Source organism: Ruditapes philippinarum, unplaced genomic scaffold (genome assembly GCF_026571515.1).
Source record: "Ruditapes philippinarum isolate M1 unplaced genomic scaffold, ASM2657151v2 ctg16713_1_1_1_1, whole genome shotgun sequence".
NCBI classification, from domain to species: domain Eukaryota; kingdom Metazoa; phylum Mollusca; class Bivalvia; order Venerida; family Veneridae; genus Ruditapes; species Ruditapes philippinarum.
The window spans coordinates 1-10762 of record NW_026867321.1 but is presented as its reverse complement, the minus strand read 5'-3'; the positions used below and the strand labels follow the sequence as shown (position 1 = coordinate 10762).

Below are 10762 nucleotides of genomic sequence, written 5' to 3'. Positions count from 1 at the left end.
GGGCTCGTACCATGCTATATATGTTATAATCCCTTCTTGTCGTCCACAACTCGAGCCTTTTGAAACAGTCTTCAAAGTGACGTTCACAACTCTCAAACATTATCATCATTTAATCAGAGTATATCCCTAACATTTAAAAGGTACCGTTAGATTTTAACTATGGTAAAAGAAAACTCCAGGTTTTGCACACACGCACACACACACACACACACACACACACACACACACACACACACAATAATAATTATTAATTTATTATTAATAGTATTCATTTTGGTTAAACTATTATAAAGGATTAAATCACAGATCATTTTTTCTGGCTTTTTTTTCCTTCCTTCTTTCTTTCTATCTTTTTTTCTTTCTTTTCTATCTCATTCTATTTCTATCTGGACTTATAGAAAATATTATTATTATTATTACTTTTTTTAATAATTAATGTATATTGATGTATTTGACATGGCTCAGTACCTTCTTAATTTTCGTTGTTGGACACAACAGCCTTCTTCGTCAACAAACAACATTTTTGTCCGCCTTATCGTGTATTCGTACTCATAAGTGGTACACAACTAAAGATTTTTAGTAAAAGCATTTATTATTCCCCGTGCATATGTGAACGATAAACGGTATCCTATGGGTAAACGAAAGCAGTAGTGGAAACAGTGGCAAAGATCGAAAGAGTAAACCCACGAAATTCCCTACTCAACGTTCAAGTAGGTATGTTATGATAGTGCTTCTAGCATCAATGACAACTAGTGTTGGCGAGGTAATAAGGGACGCAAATTCTGAACTTTTGAACGATCCGATTTTAGAAATGAATAATTTAGATATTTCTGTTTTTGAGCAACAGAGGCAGGCAAATGCATCCGTGTCGAGCAAGAAAGAATCTAGTTATTCTGGCACTTCAAATGCTAACATTGAATTCTTTCTTAAGAATATGAAAAAAAAACTTATATTAATGACAGTTGACCCGTGCCGAGTTGGAATAGGGCCGAGCTGACTCAGGGGCCGAGTATGTTTTAGGGCCGAGCTGACCTGGATTCGTATAGATGGATACCGAAAATAAGCTATTTTCGCGAAAATAAGATCGCGGCTAAGAAAATAAGATTTATTTTTGAAATAGTGCATTTATCTGTTTGAATAATTATGTAAGTAATATACTTATGCATTCATTGAATGATTTTGCAGCAAATTAAAATTTCAGAACAAAAAAAAATATTTTAATAAGTAAAGTTTGAGCCGAAAATACTCTCACGAAAATAGCTCAAATTGCCGCGGTACGCGTGTAAAGCGAAAATAAGAATCCAGGTCAGCTCGGCCCTAAAACATACTCGGCCCCCGAGTCAGCTCGGCCCTATTCCAACTCGGCACGGGTCAACTGGGCCCACTTTTAAAAATGGGTAAAGGACATCAAAGGACTCCTATTGTCACGGGCTATTATTATCAATCAATGTGTATGTTAAAGATACCGTTTAATTAGGTGATAATTATGATTGACTCATTCATTCAAATTTGATTAGTGACCACCTGCAATTCATTAGAAGCTTATGCTATTAAGTAAACACGTTTTTGTTTCATAATTTTTTGAAAATTACTTTACAAACAAAATGCATCTAAGGGAACACATTTTTATTATAACTATATTCACAGGCACATGTATCGGACCTGGGAAGAAAAAATATGAAGTTATTTTATCAATCTGTTCATATTTTTTCTTCCCAGATTCGATAATCGTGCCTGTGTCTATATTAATTTTATCGAAGCTGCAAGACAAATAAATACTTTTTTTTCTAAATATACTTTATTTCAGCAGAGGTACAATGTATAATTATATAATAATAATAAGATATTTTTTATCATTCATTTACCTTAACAACATGCAAAGCAAAGTAAATACGTTATAGACCTATATATTTTTTGTAAAGTGGGCCGAGTTGACCCGTGCCGGGTTGGTATAGGGCCGAGTTGACTCTTTTCCCATCTATACCCCTCGCTTTGTATATCAATGTTTCTCCTAAAACATTTTCGCTAAGTACTGAATTACTATTCAAATTTCTATAGTAAGTCTTGTAGTTTTTTTCTCAACCTAGAACTATCCCATAATTTATAGTATCGCGAAACATGATAATCTCCTTGATTTTAATTTAGTAGAATTATACCCTGTCAAATGTCACGAGTTGTTGATATAATGTAAAACACGCATGCGCATCATCAACTGAAAAAAATGGTGAGGAAAATCAAAAAATAATATTTTGGTCAAATGTTTTTGTTACAGACAGTTTAATAAAGCCTCTAGCAATTATTTTTGTTAACTTGTCTAAAATGTAAAAAATGAGTGTCAAAACTGGTTTCGTCTTTAGTTTTTTTCCATAGTATAATTACATTAATTTTTTAAGCCGAATGCTGTCAAACTGCTGAATCACTGCTAATCCTGGTGGGTGGGGTATGTAAAGACGCAAACTACTTCATGGCAATAATTCTGTACCTAAGTTAGACCTGAAAAAACACACTAAGGCAGAATGTGTTTGAAAGATTTTATCGATATACAACTACTTTGAAACGATTTACAGAGAGTTCACCCCTCAGACACTTTTGCAGACGGTTTGCAGACGCTTGTGAAATTTGAGACACTTCAACCCCCATTTTTTGATACTGTTTATATTACACTTCAACCCCCATTTTTTTGATACTGTATATAATATGAAAAAGGCAAAGCCTCAAAGCAAGCTCGATGTACTTTTAACGTGAAATAGTATGAAATAATAGCTCATTTTTATTTCAAATGCAGTGACTAGTGCGTGTGACGTCATACGCACTATGTTAAATATGGCTCCGCCCCTGTCGTTAAATGAATAACGAGTTTTGAAAACGTTGATAAAACTTTGTTTGTTACTTTGTTTTTTATTTTATTTCACTCTATAATTTTTCATGCTAAATAAAGATTAATATGAAATTAGGCAAAGCCTATGAACGGGGAAGTGGTTAAAAATTCCTTTCATTCTTTCCGTTTTAAAGGTGTCATTCGGTATTATATGCACCGCTATCGTTTTCACTCGGAACACTCGACCATTATCATTTATCCGAAAAGTTGAGATTTGTTCCGTTATCGGAATACCCCGCCTATTATCATTGCATTACATTGTAAATGGCGGCGCCCGACTAGAACTGACACTGAAAATTTCATTGATAGGTATAGAATTCTATATATTTTTTAATTGTTTTTTATTTCATTTTCTTTTAAATATACACGTGTAGTCTATAGCCGGGCAAGCCAAAGCCCGGACCCGCTTCGCGGGCCTGGTCTTTGACTTCCCCGTATTAAAACTGAAATAAATGTAAAACTTAAACCGTTTGCGACATTAAAATAGCGTACTTGATTGTTTTGCACGTGCTGATTGGCGCTACATTGTGACGTCACGTAAACAATACTTTAAATGTCTGTACAGCGTTAACGACTGAATAAAAGATATTGGTGTTCGGATTCATTTTCTTAGTTAGACCATTTTCTTTCATTCTAGATAGTTTTCACAACAAAATTCGACAAAAAATTGTTTTTATTTATCAGATTTTTCAAACAAAATGGCACCTTCAATTTTCATTTTTTATACACAGCTTCCGTTATTCTGGTTCCCTGTTCAATTATGGTTCCCATAGACGTGCGCGGGTGACCAATCTACACTTCTGTTTTCAGTCAGAATTCCTCAGTTTTTATCGTTATCTTTAAATTCGAAAGGTTGCGATGTGTCCAATTCGGTACTTTGGACGAAAGTTTTCAAAACCATCACTTAGCAGGTACTCGCGTTACCGTAAAGCTTGCTTTGCGAGCAGGCCCTTCGGGCCAGCTTGTCAAGCTCGCTATTATAATTGTACTGGTTGGGGACCACAAAAACCGGACAACCACCAAACCCTGACGGCCCCGAAAATGCTTAATTTAGTACATTTTCTTTGTTCAGTGGTTGTCAGTCACTTTTTTATTAACAATAAGTTCATGTTTCTTTTAAAATTAAGTAAATAAATTTATTTCAACCTTCGTAAATGGTAATATTTTAATGTCTATTTCAAGAATGTTGACGTTGAAATTTGGGGGTCAAGAAAGCAATGCCTGACTTAATATAGCATGGGACTCCGTATTATCGGCGTACTTAATTTTTCCTATATGTTTGCATTGAATTTCATTGATGACTTTAATAATCAATATTCTGTGTGTAAAGCAGTACAAATTCAACTAATCATTACTTTTTTTATTGAATGAGGTCAAAGAATTTTAATTTCAATGTATGCATGACCGCACCTGACAAAATACTGAGAGTACGTCGGTAATAGAGTTGCGCCGATAATACAGAGTTAGAGTATACCTGCTATAATCATTTGCAGAGTGAATAATAGAATATCCAAAACTTCAGCATTTGTTGCTGACATTTTGTATATCATGTTACAAATCAAAAATCAAAACACCCAAGCTTTTATCTGAATTAAATCACATCATGTACATATCTGTCCGGACACATGGTACTGTAGTGTAGACAATTTAGGTAATTTTGATACCCTCCTTGTCGAGCCTCAGATATAAGTGTCAATACAATCAGAAATAAACAAACTAGTTTGTTAGTTAGGAGAAGAACCTAGCTGAACTGTGTCAAATTTTTTGGTCTCTAGGTTAAAAATTATGAAATCTGTACGGAAAAATGTTCCAAAAGTGTCTGGTTGCTGGTCTCCGACCAGTAGGCCTTATAAAATAGAAATATTGTTGTTGTTTTTATTTCCCCAAAATAACCACATTGATATTCTTGAGATGGCTAAAGTGGTAGCATGGGACTCTGTATTACCTAACTTTTCCTATATGTCTGCATTGAATTTCATCGATGAATTTAATAATCAATATTCTGTGTAAAGCAGTACAAATTCAACTAATTACATTTTTAATTGAATGAGGTCAAAGATTTTTAACTTCAAAGTATGCATGACAGCACATAACAAACTACTGAGAGTATGATGCAGTTTCCCAAAAATCAAATTAGCAATACTAGCGATACTTTATCCCAAAATCAACTAAGCAATTAAGCAAGGAAAAACCACTGTTATATGTAAACAAAGAAAGCAGAATGATTGGCATTACTTGAAAATACTGTAATTATGAATCTTGACTTTCAGTATATTCCTAATTTGCCTTATTTCACAATAGGAAATTTTCTAATTTAGCACTTTTCTTGATGCATGACTAAAAAATTCCCAATTTATGAATACAGGACCCAAAGTCATTCATTGAATTTAAGATTTTGAATTTACTGGCCCGAATTCCAGTTTTGAATTAATTCTACTGAACATTTAACTAAATTTTCCTAAAATTTACATTGGCCTGAACTAATTTTCACTGGCCATGGGCCACCGGGCCAGTGCTAAATTCGATAAATGGACCCATTCCCAATTTCTTGGAAAAAAAACAACCCCTGAGCTATTAGGGGTGTAACAATACGGCAAAAACCGTATTGCAATATATTGCCATTTTGCTGAAGTGTATTGCAATACATATTGTGATGTCAAGATGGAGTAACATTATATATTATTATTATTATATGTATATATTCTTAGTAGAAACTTAATAAAAATGTAAGGAATAAATAGAAAATAAAGTGTCACACAATTTGATAAACAAAACTAGTCGCGTGTGAACTTTCACATCTGGGCCGCTTATGTAAATATGCGGCCGCTTATTGATTTATAAGTGCACTAGTTGTTGGATACTTTTACCTTATGTTGGCGCCAAAAAAAATCGCCAATTAAAGATTTAATGTGAAATTTGTAAAAAAAGAGAAGGCAATTAATTGAAAATTATGATTTTTTTTATATAAACCGGTTTTATAAAAATGGTACCGCGGTACGAAATTTATTTTTTCATATTGCAATATATCGGTATACCAGTAAACCATTACACCCTTATGAGCTATTAATCAATTTAATGCAACAAAGTGCTTGTGTATTGGTCAGGAGTCTTCACAGAACCAATAAGGAATGTCTCCACACAAAATAAAAAGGCAGCAGACTACTGCACAGCTGAATTTTTCAGTACAATGTAGACTTTGACAGAAAGGAAAAAAAAGTTATATATATTTATTTAATAATTTGTTTTAGCATTTAAGAGTACATATTTTTGCAATGAAAGTGAGAGGGAAAAATTAAAATTCAAGCATTGCAACAAGCAGGGAAAAAACAATAAATTTTGGTTTACATACTTTAATCTTTATGCTATGTAATTAGTTTAATAATGCTGTTGCATTTTTTTTCAGGGACAACAACAATCTGGTGGAAGTGGTGGTGGTGGAGAGAAGAAAGATGATAAAGTAAGATTGCTTGTATGACCTCAACAATCAAAGTCAACAATGATAGAACATTCTTTTCAGAGCCATTATTAGAGTGAATACTAATTTCTAGACTACTTATCCTACTTAATATGCTTTCCAATTTCCTTTATTTTATGCATGTTTTTTTTTTTGCAATATGTTGAACAGTTGATAATTGCTTGTTTTTCTAAACATTCCATTTAAGTATTCTTTGATATTGAGTGTTTGTGAAATCATTATAGAGCCGCAGTTTATTAATCTAGTGAGGTGCTTGAGTATAACATTACCTAGAATTAGAAAATTTTGAAAATAAAAACTTTTTTATTTCTTTATTTTTTAGGAAAAGAAAAAGAAGTATGAACCACCAATTCCAACAAGAGTTGGGAAGAAAAAGAAAAAGATTAAAGGACCAGATGCTGCAAGCAAACTCCCAATGGGTACTATTTAGATAAAATGTGACTTGTTCAGTTGTTGAAATATAGTTTTTATTAAATATCCAAGATTGAGTTATAAGTTATATAAACGTGTAAAAAATAACATAATTCACCAAAAGTTTGTTCTTAACTTTCTGTGGGTGGATACATGCATTTTGTCAGAAATATATTAAAGGATATTAGTTTAAAATAAGATTTTCTCAAGTGTTTTAAATAGCTGGAGAGTTACATGTCTTTTACTGTAAAGTTTTTCCTAAAAAAATATTTTTAAAGACTTCCTTTAAAAGTATATGGACCTAGATTTATGTTTCAACCTCTGATAATCTCATTATGATTTTAGCATTTATTTTATAAAAACTAAATCTAAATGCAATGGCATGCTAACAGAACAGTCATAATTTTATTTATTTATTTGCAGCTTAGCATGTGAACCATAATGAATTATTCAGGTTTGACCTATTTTCTTGTTTTCAGTCACACCATATACAAGATGTAGGTTAAAACTACTGAAGCTAGAGAGGATCAAAGACTATCTACTAATGGAGGAAGAATTTATCCGAAACCAGGAAAGACTAAAGCCACAAGAAGAAAAACATGAGGTAATATTGTTGTTTAAAAATCTAATTTGTTGACAAGCAAGTTATTTTGTATGTACGCTACAATTTTTATAATGTCTGATATAAGAAATTCAAATCAGTGGAATCAGTAGGTGTCCACATTTTCAATAAGTGCTGAGATAGAAGAATTCATATGATTTGCCTTGTTTGTTATTGGACTCCCCCTGATACAAAAATGATAATGTAAAAATCTGTTGTTCATACATAATTTTGTTGATGTGGTGATATATTTTACAGGAAGAGAGAAGTAAAGTTGATGAGTTAAGAGGCTCCCCAATGTCTGTAGGTACACTGGAGGAAATAATTGATGATAACCATGCTATTGTATCTACATCTGTTGGCAGTGAACATTACGTCTCCATATTGTCCTTTGTTGATAAAGATCAACTAGAGCCAGGCTGCTCTGTACTTCTCAACCATAAGGTAATATACTAAATTATTTAATTAATAAAAAAAAAGGCATGACCTTTTATCAAAATTTTAAGAATTCTGACTAAGATTTTCTTTCTAGATATTTTGTTCCTAAGAAAAAAAAGTTCTATAATGATCATCTAGAATTTTTTACTAGTTGAATTTATTAATGAGACAATTTAGCTGTATATAAATTCAATTTTGATTAAAATGTGAAAAAGTTGTTCTTGAGGGGATCAAAGATGGCTCAAAATATACTTGATTTACATAATGTTTGAACAGGTGCATGCAGTTGTTGGAGTGCTAGGAGATGATACAGATCCCATGGTAACTGTGATGAAATTAGAAAAGGCTCCACAAGAAACATATGCTGATATAGGTGGTCTTGATACGCAGATTCAAGAAATTAAGGTACAATTTAATGATTTGTATAACTTTGTGATTTTATGATGCTAAAAATATCTCAACACATGTTTAGCTTGACAATTTCGAAGAAGAAAAAAGAGCTATTGCTACAGTCTTGTTGACATTGCAGTCTGAAAACTATGTTTGTCATAATTAATTTTCTCAATGGATTGCCTTCATACTTAGACACAAAAACCCTTTGGACAAGACCTTCAAGTTGATCAGACTGAACTTCACCTCTCATAAATAACCTTAATCTTCAAGGCCAGATGTTTGGAAAGTTGCAATATGACCTAGAGTCATTGTGTCATAAAATCCAACACAAAACAACTTCAAATTTGCTTTATCTAAACTTTAGAGAAAAATAGTCTCACATAAATTTGCTTGGTTGAGTTTAAGTCTTGGCTAATGTTTTTCTTTTTGCAGGAATCTGTAGAATTGCCATTAACTCATCCAGAATATTATGAAGAAATGGGTATCAAACCTCCAAAGGGTGTTATTTTATATGGAGCACCTGGAACAGGTAAATTTCTTGATGTGTATTAACAGCAAAAAACCAGACTCACCTTGATTTTCTGTGATTAGTTTCAATAATGTACAGTCTTTTATTTTTATACCCCAGCACAACAAAGTTGTAAGGGGGTATACTGGAATCAGCTTGTCCGTCCGGACGTCTCCCTGTCTGTCCGTCGGTTTTTCCTTGTCCGCCCAATAACATGAGATTCCTTTGGCCCACAGTCTTCATATTTGGCATGGAGGTTAGTCATGATTAGTAGATGACCCCTATTGATTTTGGGGTCAAAGGTCAAGGTCACAGGAGCCTTGACTTTAAAAAGCTTGTCCGCCCAATAACTTGAGATTCCTTTGGCCCACAGTCTTCATATTTTGCATGGAAGTTAGTCATGATTAGTAGATGACCCCTATTGATTTTAAGGTCACTGGGTCAAGGTCACAGGGGCCTTGACTAAAAAACCTATTCTGTCCAATAACTTGAGATTCCTTTGACCCACAGTCTTCATATTTGGCATTGAGGTTAGTCATGATTAGTAGATGACGAACCCCTATTGATTTTGAGGTCACTGGGTCAAAGGTCAAGGTCACAGGGGCCTTGACTTTAAAAAGCTTGTCCGCCCAATAACTTGAGATTCCTTTGACCCACAGTCTTCATATTTAGCATGGAGGTTAGTCATGATTAGTAGATGACTCCTATTGATTTTGAGGTCACTGGGTCAAGGTCACAGGGACCTTGACTAAAAAAGCTTGTCCGCCCAATAACTTGAGATTCCTTTGACCCACAGTCTTCATATTTGGCATGGAGGTTAGTCATGATTAGTAGATGACCCCTATTGATTTTGAGGTCACTGGGTCAAAGTTCAAGGTCACAGGGGCCTTGACTTAAAAAAGCTTGTCCGCCCAATAACTTGAGATTCCTTTGACCCACAGTCTTCATATTTGGCATGGAGGTTAGTCATACTTAGTAGATGACTCCTATTGATTTTTAGGTCAAAGGTCAAGGTCACAGGGGCCTTGACGTAAAATAAGCTTGTCCGTCCAATAACTTGAGATTCCTTTGACCCACAGTCTTCATATTTGGCATGGAGGTTAGTCATGATTAGTAGATGACCCCTATTGATTTTGAGGTCACTGGGTCAAAGTTCAAGGTCACAGGGGCCTTGACTTAAAAAAAGATTGTCTGCCCAATAACTTGAGATTCCTTTGACCCACAGTCTTCATATTTGGCATGGAGGTTAGTCATGATTAGTAAATGACCCCTATTGATTTTGAGGTCACTGGGTCAAAGGTCAAGGTCACAGGGGCCTTGACTAAAAAAAACTTGATTTTAAAATTTTCACATTTGAAGCATGGAGAATACATATCTTAGCAATGCACTGGCTTAGTAACCTTAAATTTGGCAGTGTGGTTCTAAATGGCCACTGTTGATTCTGACAAAGTGGAGGGGGGGTATTTATGCCATGACAGTGGCAGTTCTAGTTTAAGCAGGGTTTATTATCTCAACTGATACTGATTAATTGATATAACTTGCTTTAAGTTATGCTTAAAATGAAATTGATGATAAAAAAGATTGTATGCCTTAACTTAAGACTTGTATAACATTTCCATAAAGTGAATGTCTTAAATTGTATTAGATACTGACTTTGGTTTTGACAATAATGTACCAAATCTAAATTTTGAGGTTATATTTTTAGGTAAAACATTACTTGCAAAGGCTGTTGCTAATCAAACATCTGCAACTTTCCTTAGAGTAGTTGGCTCAGAGCTTATACAAAAATATTTGGTAAGTGATGATGTTACTTGTATTTTAGGTCATTGCCCTTTACATTGTCTTCTCTTATTGAAATCCTTCAAGAGTTTTAAACAGAAAATTGCAGACTTAGTCTGTTTATGAAAGATATTGAAAGTTGTAAAATCTCTCATGTGCACTAGCACTGGCTTAACTGGTTTTTTAATTTTCACCATAATAATGTGTCAGGATCAGTAGTTTTACAAGTCAACAATTTTATAATACCACTGTCAATGGTTGTAATTAAGACCATCTTTG

The 10762-nt window shown here is 33.7% G+C and overlaps 1 protein-coding gene across 1 annotated transcript; it reads left to right on the top strand.

The window, feature by feature from the left end:
- Nucleotides 1-2163: 2163 nt before the first annotated feature.
- Nucleotides 2164-10624, top strand: LOC132735707 (26S proteasome regulatory subunit 4-like). The gene is made up of 8 exons (XM_060722687.1): nucleotides 2164-2224; nucleotides 6282-6335; nucleotides 6676-6772; nucleotides 7244-7368; nucleotides 7624-7809; nucleotides 8080-8208; nucleotides 8629-8725; nucleotides 10410-10624. Exons 1-8 carry the CDS (start codon nucleotides 2222-2224, stop codon nucleotides 10607-10609), a joined length of 891 nt encoding a protein of 296 aa, XP_060578670.1. The 5' UTR covers nucleotides 2164-2221; the 3' UTR covers nucleotides 10610-10624.
- Nucleotides 10625-10762: the final 138 nt, after the last annotated feature.

Coding starts and splice junctions, on each gene's coding strand:
- LOC132735707 (XM_060722687.1), top strand. Junction 6,336..6,675: donor GAGAGAAGAAAGATGATAAA/GTAAGATTGCTT, acceptor TTTATTTTTTAG/GAAAAGAAAAAGAAGTATGA. Junction 8,726..10,409: donor ATATGGAGCACCTGGAACAG/GTAAATTTCTTG, acceptor TTATATTTTTAG/GTAAAACATTACTTGCAAAG.